At 37.6% G+C, this 12498-nt stretch overlaps 1 protein-coding gene across 3 annotated transcripts in view; it reads left to right on the top strand.

Annotated features, from left to right (window-relative positions):
• ATAD2B (ATPase family AAA domain containing 2B) overlaps nucleotides 1–12498 on the top strand; it is a 71881-nt gene that overhangs the window by 53081 nt on the left and 6302 nt on the right. For 2 of the 3 annotated variants that reach the window (XM_010707985.3, XM_010707984.3), the window contains exons 25-26: nucleotides 9876–10565; nucleotides 12200–12327. In XM_010707985.3, the coding sequence (XP_010706287.1) occupies nucleotides 9876–10565; nucleotides 12200–12327 (818 nt within the window). The remainder of the gene's footprint in view (nucleotides 1–9875; nucleotides 10566–12199; nucleotides 12328–12498) is intronic. The other variant, XM_010707986.3, reaches the window with a different exon arrangement.

The following is a 12498-nucleotide window of genomic DNA, read 5'->3' as shown; positions in this document are numbered from 1 at the left end:
TTATTGTATGTGTATTTTATAGATTTAATTTTAAAAAGCTGTTATCACTGTTCAGATAAGTTCATCGCTTCTAAGTGTTGGCTGAGTCCTTAAGGTGTGTATATTGACAGCTACGTACCTGCATGCTGCCTTATACTCTCACATACACTGGTCACTTCCTATTTGCAGTACATACAGTATCATGCTGAGAGTTTAAAAGTAGTTACAAATTCAGCTATTTTTCATTTGTAGTACTTGGTTTTCAACCTGTTATTGAAGGATGTTAAGATACTCTTGATGCAGCCTACTGAATTAGTCCAATTAATTGGTCAAAGTCTCTAGAATTATGAAGAGTTGTGACTACTTAACTGTGGTGTAGGTAATTGGAGGCAGTGCTAATTAATTTCAAGAGGTGAGTTGATTAGAACAGGTAAATACACTACAGTAAATTTCGTTATAAACATGAAAATACTAAGAAATGGTGTGTATGAGAGATGCTGATTGTTGTGCATGGCTTTCCTGCTGAAGGTGTGGAATCAGGAAAATTGCTGCTTAATAGGCAGAGTAGATTGGGAAAGTCACATTTTCATTGGTCTTTGTTCTTCTCCCGGATCATATATATATATATATTTTTTTTTCCCCTGGTGAGAGCATTTTCTTGGCATGGGGATAACTGTCCAGAGCTGAACTTTGTTTATGTGAATGATAGCACTGATGTGAAATAGTTTAATTAATTACGTATGTATAGTTTCTTTTCCTAGAGCTGTAATTTCTTCTGCTAAAAGAATTAAAATAAATCACACAGAGTTATGGCTCAACTAAACTGTTATGTAAAAAATTGATGATGTGGATCCAAGTTGTTGTTTGGCAAAAAGGAGAGAGAGGATTCTCAGTGATCATAGCTTCCTATGAAACCCACAGTGGAGACTGTCACTCCAACTGATCTTTCCCAGCTCTGTAGAGTGTGTACAGCAGACAGCAGTGGTTACAGACTTTTAAGCTGGACGTCTCTCAGGAAGAGAGATAGCAGCCATTACTGGTTAGTACTGTATATAAAGAAACTCTTCTGTCTGTTCTCTTACTCTGTTGTGCGTTCAGTGGCAGTTGTTTCAAGACTAGAGCCATCAACTGAAGGAACTTGCTGGCTTTACTGTGTGTAAACAGAAAAAGTGCTAGTGTTAATGGACCTTTTCTGCTAGTATTCTGGTGCTTTAGATGGTTAAAAAAACCCCAAAAAACTGGAGACTGTGCTGTTTAGGACTACCATCAAGTGAATTTCTGCCTCTTTAGGATCAGACTGGGAAAGGTAGCTGGTCCAGGAGTAGTGTTGTGCATCAAGTAGTCAAGAGGGAGAACCAGGAGCTGATGACTCAATCAGAAATTTGTAGAAGGGATTTGGGTATTACACGGACACACTTTGATTGATGTGGTAAGTTCTGCAGAGACTGAAAAACTGAGAAGAGAGGCAGTGCAGAAAAGGAACTGGAGGAAGGAGCTGGAGTAAAGTGAGAGCAGAACTGGGCAGATGGTAAGGGAGCTCAAATAGCAGCAAATTACATGGCAGATTGTGATTGTATAAATGGAATAAAGTAGTTTAAATAAATGATTTTAGAATAGAGATGATTTAGAGGTGCAAAAGAATCTTTTTATGGTCAACTAATATTTTTTGAAGACTAAACTACATTGCAGAAGCAGAGGAGCAAGGACAGTGATATATTTTAATTACATAGGAAGAAGACTTTACTTGCCCGTTAATAATACTGAAAATCTTCTTTTTCCCCTCTTTTTTGAATTCAAGTTCATTTTTTTCCTTAGTGGTTTTTTTTTTGTGGGGGTGGAGGGCTGGTCTAGCATGCTGTTTCTTTTAAATTTTTATTCTTTATTTGTAATCACCAATTGTAACATAGTTTTCTCAATGAAATTATTTTTTAGGAGCTTTGTTCACAGTATTTTAGAAAATGGCTTCAAAAGAGTCAATTCAGGTAAAATGTTTGAGAACCTTAAAGAAAATATTGTCAGGCATTTTCACTAGAAAAACAGTGGTCTACAGATAGTGTAGCAGCCTTGCCCAGTTTAAATCTCTGTTTAATATTCACAGATAATACAGTAAAGAATGAGATTGTGTTGTTTTCTAAGGTTTACATATTTTTTAATGAACTGTTACTTAGATTTGTAGTTACCTATTGTTTTGTAATGCATTTAATTTTGCTAATTTATTTCACATTTTTTCCTATGATCAGTCCATGTGGGCTACCAGAAATGTGGCACGAAACATGTAGTTAAATTTAATCTGCAACTTCATATCCCTTGTTGAGGTAACACCTATAGTAGATTCTGTATTACAATATAGATGAATTTCAGAAGTATTGCATTGCTAGAATTCATTTGGTAGAATTCTGCCAGAGTTGATTTAAAATATATCAGTATTGACTGCATATTTGGGGAAAAATGCAAGTTCCTGCACAGTGGGATGTAAGCCAAAAGCCTGGTGTAAGTAGTTGTAGGATCCGAGAACGATAGAATTGCTGTGCTTGGGAAGAACCTCTGGAGATCATCTGGCCCAACTCATCTGCTCAGAGTAGGTTGCTCAGCCTTGTATTCCATTCTGTTTTGAACATGCCAAAGAATGGAGGCTCCATGACATGCCTCTGCCACATTTTCTAGTGCTTGACCACCTCCACAGTACGTTTTTTAATTACAAATTGAATTTCTTGTTTCTCAGTCAGTGCCCATTGCCTCTTAGGACTGGGCACAAATGAGGAGAGTCTTACTTTTCCATTGTGTGTATGTACGGAAGAAGAAACTACCAGCAATGTGGAGTTTTGTGTCTCTAAATTAATCATTGCTAAGTGATTTAGATAGGCTTTAGCACGCCAAGCAGTGTTCTCTCTTTAATTGTTTTGATGCTGTATGGTAAAACTTTGTCGTACTACTGCATCTTGCCAGTAGATGGAGTGTGTTGCCATGTTATTTTATTCTCTTGCAGTTCTTTCTGTTAACATTACATATAAATAAACTGTATGGGGAAGATTTAGTTTTCCATTCTTACCTTTTTTTTTTTTTTTCCGTATTTAACAATAACACCCCACAATGACACACTACAGATACTGCTTTCTTTCTAGAGGAGTGTCTAGCATGCAAAATAATAAATACGATAGCTGACCAATGTGAAAATGGCATTTGGAGCAAGAAGAAATCAGAATGTATTGTGTTATGTGAACTACAAGCGATGTTTGAGATCATATTTTGTAAAATGGATTTTAAATAGACCCTGGGGTGAATTCTCTCAATAGTGGAAGTGAGCAGTGGTCTCTGTGGAAGGAATGGTTGGGAGATCAGATAAGGAAATAAAAAACAGCTGAAGAAAACTTAGTCACTAATTAAATATCATTTTGTGCACTTCTACCTGGTTTTTGCTGAATGGCAATCTTTGCTCCTATGAAGTAGAAATAAGTTTTTTCATCTAGTTTTGTATTTGTCTAAAATACTTTAAGAAAGGAGAAAAATCTTGTTTGTCCTCTTTCTCAGAAGCTGTTTCATTCTCGGTCATTCTGTCTGCTTCTCATTGCTTTTGCCTCTGCTTTTGAGCTCTGTGATGCAGTGATGTCAGTGATTGCTGTATGTTGGACATTTGTGTGAATGTATGCAGTTGTGTCTTATCAGAGGACATGGCAGAACAGATGCCTTAAAGTTTTCATTATTTTAACAGTAGTTTTGTCCCAGTTACCACTGAACTTGGGTAGTGCAGAATAACAGCCAACCAGTTGTTAATGTTACATTCCTCATAGCAGCTGATGTCCTGTCAAAACCATGAATCCTTTACTTCCTACTGGTTCCCATTCTCCTCCTGCTCACCTGCAAAGAGACTTGCATTGATTCTCACAGTGCACCTGAGATGGAGGCAATCGATACGACTTGACAAGCGTGATTAAAAAAGCTTCTTTGGAATTTGAGAATGTCTTTATCATGGAAACATAGAATGGCCTGGGCTGAAGAGGACCACAATGACCATCTAGCTTCAACCCCCCTGCTATGTGCAGGGTCACCAACCAGCAGACCAGGCTGCCCAGAGCCACATCCAGCCTGGGCTTGAATGCCTCCAGGGATGGGGCATCCACAACCTCCTTGGGCAACCTGTTCCAGTGCCTCATCACCCTCTGGGAGAAAAACTTCCTCTAAACTTCTTTTACTCAGAGTTGAGACAACTGCCTCTTTATCATTTCTTTCTTGGTAGTTTCAGAATGTGTATTTTGGGTTGGAGCAGTTGGATTTGTATCTGACACTGGCTTCAGCTGGGTTCTCTGAAAGGAAATTGCGAAGGGAGTTGGAGAAGTAAAAATACCTGATTTTAAAGAAAATACTATCTTAGCTGATTAAGAGTTGGTTAACAGTTGTTTTAAACCCATAGGCTTTGTAATTCCTCTAATTTAAAATCCCGTTTACTGAATTTATGGGTATTCTTATAAATCCTGGCTGCTAATTCTTCTTTGGAATCCCACCAGGCTTTTGGATACAGTGGTACCTAGTGGCAAAGAAATTTTTTTATCACTATTAAATATGCTGCCTCTTGAATGAATTCTTTGCTCTGAGAGAGAGCAAACAGTCCTGCAATTTACCTGAATCAGTGCTTTTCTTATATTCCCATGTAATTCATCTCCTTCTAACTTAGTAATCCAAGATGGCTCAGCCTCTCTTAACAACAAGGTTTGCCTGAAAGCATTGTCTTCCTCTTTTACGAATGTGGTGAAAAGAAGGTTTTTGTAGGAAAAAAAATTGAGTTCTAAAATTGATGACTGGTTTTACTGTAGGTGAGGTACAGATCAGTAACGCAATAAAAAAGTTTTCAGACTTTTTAGATGTATTACTCCTTCCTACTGTTTGGAAACTTCAGCAGTGTTTGCTTTCTTTAGGAGTTTGTATAAATTTCTGTACGCTTCTATTAAGAGTTTGTATCTGCTTGTAGGGTTGTTGGTTTTCGTCTTTCACTTCCATTTTAAGCAATTTATTGTTTTTGTTTTACTTTGCCTCCTTGTCACAGAAACCAACCAGCAGCCGTGAACCTTTCAGATCCGTGATAGAAGAGAATGCCGTAAACTGTCAAATGTCATTTTAATTAATGTAAAGTGGGAGCCTGTCCTCCACTTATGGATTTGCAGAATAACCTTGCGTTTGTTCACAGCTCTATTGCAGCAGAGAAGATGTCATTCAGTAGTCCTTAAGAACCAGCTAAATGTACCAAAAATGTAAATAGCTGTAATAGTTGCTATTGTAAAAAAGCTACTCAGCAGAAGGAAAATGAGCAGAGCTATAGAGGTGGAAAGTCTAAAACTGATCTCCACGGGTGATATTAATCTGATTGTCTCTTCTCTTCTGACTTCCTTTTTCTTTTTAATCTTCCTGTGTGACTGTCTTGTCATGTACTTAGCTAACATAATTACTCTGATTTCATGTAAATTATATTTTTAGCTTAGTTTCCCAAGAAAATAATACCTATCCTCTCTGTCCATCTCTGTTCCGTAATAACTTCTGAATCATTTAGCTTGGTTCAGACAGATTTGACATGAGTTGAGGTCTAAAAGATTGGATTCCTGCAGGTTTTGTGAAAATTGTTAGCTGAATAAATCTATGCATCTGCTGAAGGAAAAGGCTCTATATTGAAAATGGTAGTTACTTGTTCTGCCTGGCCTTCTGAGCTGATCGATTAAAACATCATGTTGGCCAGACAGAGCGTGCACACCTGAGATGTAGTGGATCTTGCATGCTATTTAGCTGGGGTTGCAGTGGAACAGAAGATAGTGGGAGAGGTTTCTGGAGAAGTACTGGTAAGAGCTTGAGTGTCAGATAGAATGGTAGGGATAGCATTTGCCTAGAGAGGGGGAATACTGAGGATGCTGCAGCCAAGCTTGTTTTGTGACATATTTCCACTGTTTCTTGTAGAATTTGATTCCACTTTGTTGAGAATTTTCCAGGTTCTTCAAGTATGTCTTCATTTAACAGTTCATATGCTGTTGGTGCCCATATGTGGCATGTTGCTGCATGCAGGTTGTATTTGTTTTTAAATATTTGTGAGGTCCATGCCTTGAGTATCTTCATGTGTTTCGTCTAAATGAAGAAAATGACGTAGCTTTTAGGGTTTATTTCTGCAGTCTCTTCAAGCTGGTCAAGCTGCAGGTTTCTAGTGAAGAAGCCTTAGTTTTTGGTGGCTGCATATCCCCACTCTCTGTCTTAAGTGAGCACCATCGCTTGAGAGCTGGAAATCTCAATTTGGGAACTGAAGATGTTGAAAACTAACTCGGGAAAGAATTCTGACTTTCAGACAGATTAGTTTCCTTATCTGTTTTACTGCAGGAACAGTAATACCAGCACGGATATAGTAGTAGGAGTAATATAGCTGGCTTTGGACGGAGAAATAGCTTTGTCTGTTGGTGGAAGCTGGCACCTCATTTTGCGTTTTAAGCCATTGTGGAACAGTACTCTGTTCTTTCTTGCTTATCTCTGTCTGCAGTTTGGGACTTTGTGACTTGAAACTCCAGAAACTTTGAAGTGGGCTATTCCATGTCTATTGGTAAGGAACACAGAGCTTTTGGAAGCATCTAAAATACTGATAAATGTATGTCTTCTGGATGCTGCATACGAGAAAGCAAAATTACTGGTAATAAGTGCTTTCTCAGGGTTTTGAGTTAGTTTATGCACAAGGCATCAGAAGGAACCTTGGGGTTTTGATCGTGGAAGAAAACCTTGAAATATGCATTGAATGAAGTGGTTCTTGATACCACAGACACAAAACCTAGATCCATGGTGATCTTGCTTGCTAGGAGAGAATCATCTTTGGATTTGAATCCCTAGCAATTCTTTATGTATCTTCTGTTTGATGGATGTGAATTTTATCTTTTATTGATATTTACTCACATTTTTCTGGTGGACTTTGAAGCAGTCCAGAGACATATAAAGATGCTACTTTTCTGCAGCATAAAGAGAACTTGTTAGGCACCAGGGCTATTACAGTAAGGTGACAGTAACTTCTAGATCTTTTGGAAATACTTACAGATTGTTGGAAGAGTTTGGACTTGATTTTTGTTATCACTTCAGTATTGAAGAGCTGTGTTCTGCTCTGAACAGAGTTAGTGTGCACCATGCATGATACAGATGCTTATTTCACCAGGTGTTGTCTTTGCTTGGTGTATCTGCCGTGAAAATTTGGAAGCAGAATCTATCGATGAGGATTCAGGATTTCTGAAAGTCTGCTGCAGGTTTCATTTTACCTAACTTGTGCTGCTCCTGCAGAAAATGCAGGATGCTTTAAATGTAGGGATCTTTCAGCAGATTGTGTCAAGGTAGGAATAGAGGAATTGAGAAACTCCACTTACTGCTTTGAGAAAATGTAGGGTGAACTTGCATTCAGTGATTAATTACATTGTATTTCATTGTCCTTTAAGATGCTATCTGCATAAACTGCAGTTTAGCACAAATTAATGAGTGAGGAAGGGTAATTTTTTATATCAAATTCATACATAAGTGAAATGTATGTGACTTGTGGTCAAACGTGTATTTAGTGTTACTAAAAATTCTGCATGAGCTGGGCTAATGATTTACAAAAAGTGAACCAGAAGGAAGCTAGAACTGATGTGAGGGTCCCCTTGGCAAATCTATAGAGGTTATGTGAAGATTATAGAGAGAGGAGTTCTGCAATTCAGAAGGCGAGTGAATGTATTCATGTGTGAATAATTGGTATTATAATAGTTTGAGTTATAGAAACTCAGTTCTAAAAAGCAGGATTCCTCTGACAATAGTATTTCTACTGCCTCTGGCACAAATAGTGCCAAAAGACTGACTATCAGTGATACATTTCAGATGAGTAGTTCTGAAAGAAGTAATTGAAAAGGTGTTAATGCATTAACTTGCAATTGTATATGCTCTGCTAATTTTTTTCTTAAAGTTAACTCCGAGTTTTTCTTCTGTAAATGATTACCCTATTCTGTTACTGAAAACTTCAATGTATTATGAACCTTATACACTGCAAAATAAAAAGAATGTGAATCTGCTCTGGATGGTTAACAGTCCTGCAGAAGATGAACGTGAAAGCAGGGGAGAGGGAACTCTGGATTAAGTTCATTATTTAGTAACAATCCATGAGATTTGCTTTTTAGCTTTTTATGAGTTTTACCCTATGCTAGCTCCTTTTTGGACTATAGGTTATCAGGTTCATGTCAGTCCTAGAATCGTTAAGGTTGGAAAATTCCTCTTAGATCATCTAGTTTAACGTCTAGGCCATTAGCAACCCCTTATTTTTGCCTAGTAAATGTAAAGAGGATGTAGATAATGAAATCTAGTGCAGGTTTCCACCTGGTGCACTCCACGCCTTTCCCTCGGGCCTGTCGCTGTCACAGAGCAGAGCTCAGCGCTGCCCCTCCGCTCCCTGTGAGGAGCTGCAGCCGCCGTCAGGCCTCCCCTCAGCTCCTCTGCTCTGGGCTGAGCAAACCAAGGAGCCTCACGTGCTCCTCGCACGTCTTGCACTCCAGACCCTTCCCCATTTTCGTAACCCTCTTTATGATATTCTCTAATAGTTTTTTCTTCTTCTGTTGTGGTACCCAAAACTGTGCATGGTGCTGCAAGTGAGGCTGTACCAGAGAGCTGAGCGGGACGGTCCCTTCTCTCGCCCAGCTGGCAGTGCTGAGCCTGATGCTCTGTGACTTTCTGTCATTTAATTCTCCACGCTTGTACCTGCATAGTGCTTGCATCTTAAAAGCAATTTAATAAACACTGATCTTTGTAACTCAGTGTGAAGCTGGCAGTTACAGACCTAGGACTTAATACTCCATAAATCAAGGTAACCTATGAATAACAGGAACGTTACGGAGGTGCTCAGCACGTCCCCATTTTGAAATGGAGAAGTTGTTAATCTGCTAAGTGTTGGCTAGCATTTTCAGTTATAAACACTTGTCTACAACTTTGCAAAATAACAGTTTACGTTGCTGCCTTAATATGAATATAGGCATTTCCATTTTTCTCAGTCTTTTCCTTAGTCTTCTGAGCTGTGTCTTACTGTGCTCTTGCAAAAGGTAAAGTAAAAAAGTCTGGATACAGAGTAATGGAGAAAGGATCACGTACCAGTGTTGCATCAGGTTGAGTTGCATATAGTGAGAGAAAGACATCGATGATGATGCTGGATTAGTAAGTTCTGTTTAAAAGGCTGTTTTCCATTCTTCATGCAGACTGACTGCTTAAATGCAAATGTTTGTCAGGTCTTGCTGTAGACTGGGTTGCTAAAATGATCTGGATTTGGAAAAAAAAAAAAGTCCTTTTCTTTTAAAGCCACATTCTTTCAGTGCAGTGACCTTGTGTACAGAGCTGAGAGTGAGTGGGAGGTGAAGGAGAGGATTACTCTTTAGGTGACTTAATAACTGAAGATGTGTTTGAATTGACAATGGAGATAAATAGAAATGAAAAGTTCAAACTGGATGTAAGGCAAAGTGCCTTTTTGCACAACTGTGCATCAGTACAAGACACACGGAGGTCATGTGGTCTACATCTACGGAGTTTTTCAATACTTGACTAGATAAAGTCGTGAGCAACCTGATCTGCCCTCATAGCTAACCCTATTTTGAGCAGAAGGTTGATCTAGAGAATTCCTGATGTACCCTCCAACATGAATTATCTATCAGTCCACAGATTTTACTTCCATCTCTTTTGCCGTATAATGCATTCAAGTAGCTGCTGTTACAAAAAGGGGACTGATTTCTACATCATTGCTTAGCTGTTTTCTTTGAGTGTTGACTGATTTATCTGCAAATAGATATGTAGTATGTATTAAATATATTAAGTAGGATACAACAAATGCAGTAGTCTGTTTAATGGGAGGGACTTGCATGTCTAAATTTTTTTCCCTTGTAATTCAGTTCGAATAAGAAGAAAGTCAAGACGGCGCTCGCAGTGGGGCAAAGGCATTATTAAGAAGAGGAAAGTCAATAATTTAAAGAAAGATGAAGATGATGCAAAGTTTGCTGATGATGAAAATCATGGAGAGGACAGTAAATTGCTGGAAAATGGTGAGCTAGAAATCAGCACTGACTGCATTGAGGAGAATGGGGAGGAAATAGGAGATCTCTCTATGACAAATGATGAATCCTCTTGTGATATTATGGATATAGATGCAGAGCAGAGGCTTAACAATGGGACATCAGGAAAGGAAAACAACTTTGCATCTACAGAAGAAGAGAGCTCAAATGAATCTCTCTTAATAACTGAGAGAGTTACTCTGAATGCTGAAAAGGATTTAAGGAAAGACTCTACATTGAAAGGAGACTGTGTAAATGGAGAGACATCTGTACACAGTTTAGAGGGTATACCTGTTCCAGCATGCCATAATGATAAAGTGGAATCAGTTGATGCTGCTTCAACCAATGACAACAGCACTGGATCTAGTGACAAGAAAAAATCTTCTGAAGATCAGCCAAAGGAGAAAACAGAACCTTGCAATGAAAACCGAGATGATTTAGTGAAAGCAGAGGTACCACACTGCAGCAATAATGAAAAAACACTACAGAGCACAGACCTTGAGACTAAAGATGCTGAACCAGATAAAGAAGGTATAGTTTATTCTCAGTGTCATTTTAGTGTCCATGTTAATGTATGTATTTTTAATTGTAACAACTTGAGTTACAATTCTTATTATATTTTATAATCTTCTGTCTAGTTATTTGAAACTTATGCTTACACCATTTAATTCCTATGTGGAATGAATTAAAAGTTCACTGTTGACTTGCTGTAATGTTATCTTAAGCAAATAAGTTTATCTTCATACTTAAAGTATTCTGTTTTTTTTAATGCTTTATTGGAGGGAGGCATTGTAAGTATTGTGATAACATTATTTACATTACAATTCAAGATTTAAGAACTGTTATCAGTGGATATAAATAACTGTATGATGTGTATGTTGGTATATATGATATATTCCTTGATTTTTTTTGGTGGAATTTGTCATAAAAATTGTCATTTAAGTTAGATCTAAAACCACAGAAACATAGAATGTATTTAATCTTGAATGTCTCTCTTAAAAAAAAAAAAGTGTATGCTTGTAGCAAAAGTTAAAATAGTTTAACTCAGCAAAAGCCAAATACAGCATTGTTTATCTAATGGAGTAAATATCTGGATTTACAGTCAATGCAGTAGTAGTGCAACAAAAAGATAAGAGAAAGGGAAGGGAAATCCTGGTGGTGCATAAAAGAAGGGACTGTGTCCTTTGAAGAAAAGAGACATAGTTTCCTCAGGGAAGATAAATAAAAGCCTTATGCATGATTGCCTTTTTAATTAGCTTTTCAGAATTATGTAAAAGAATGAAATCTTTACTTCAAAAGTTAGCACTGAGATTTACAAAATAAATGAGCTTTAATGAGAGAGATGAATTATGAGAATATCACTGTATACACGTTGAAAATGTGTGTATACACATTTTCTCTAAGGATAAGGAGTGTAGCTGAGGAAAGCTCCTAAGGTTATCAGAAGAAGAGTACAGTGTGTGTTAGGGCCATTAGACTTCTGAATTTCATAGTTGTGTTTTGAATACATTAAGGATGATTGTAAGTAAGGGGAGGTCCTTAGGCAAAAAAAAGAAAAAAAGAAAAAAAAAAGGGTTTAAAATAGTTGTAGAGGAGAAAGACAGTGAGTAAGTGTAGGGATAGAATCCAGAGATAGTTTAAAAAATATTTTGTTCTCTGCAACATGACTGGACAACAGCTTTAATACAGAGATCGATGGAATTAGAAGTCGTACCAAAAGGTGAAGTTTTGGGCATAGAGCAGATGTCAAAATTACTGTGATGATGAAAACAGGGAATGCTTTCAAAAGGAAAAGTGAGAATTTTGAATCTCTTAGGAAGATCTTGGGAGTTAGCTGGATATCTGAACTTCCTTTGGAAGTTACATAATTTGATGTTAAGCAAAAACGATGCATAGGAGAAATTTCCAGTGACATTCAATATTCTATTGGGACTTCAGAGTTCAGTTTTGAAGTTGATGTGTTTCACGTGTGCCTTATGAACTGTGGTTTTAGTTCTCATAAACCTTGAGAATTTTGTGAAGCTGGTTAATATTGTACACTGGCAATGTCATGCTTTTCTGGTTCACACAATCCCAGCAAAATCAAGTCAAAGCTGGGACGAAAGCTGTTTATTTGTGTAACTGACATGGCTAATGGCTTTTTTTTTCCCTCCCTTAAATTACAGGTATGTTCAAGAGTAAGAAAAGTCGAAAAGTCACTGTGGAACAGTCAAAACTCACAAGTCTGGAGCATGTCCCAGAGGAACTATCAGATCCATTACCCTCTGTAGTTGTTGATCATGACAGACTAAAGGTACTGGAGCTGAAAAATAAATTGACTTGTAACAGGCTCCATGAAAAATGTTTCCTTCCTCTGTTATAAAGCAAAATTTCCTATTATTTTTGGTTACAAAGTAGTATTTTGGCACCTGTAACTTTTGAAGGTGACTTATTGATCAGTGTTTTTTTTTTTTCTTCTTTTTTT

This window comes from Meleagris gallopavo, chromosome 2 (assembly GCF_000146605.3).
Source record: "Meleagris gallopavo isolate NT-WF06-2002-E0010 breed Aviagen turkey brand Nicholas breeding stock chromosome 2, Turkey_5.1, whole genome shotgun sequence".
NCBI lineage: Eukaryota > Metazoa > Chordata > Aves > Galliformes > Phasianidae > Meleagris > Meleagris gallopavo.
This window is presented reverse-complemented; position numbering and strand designations above follow the sequence as displayed.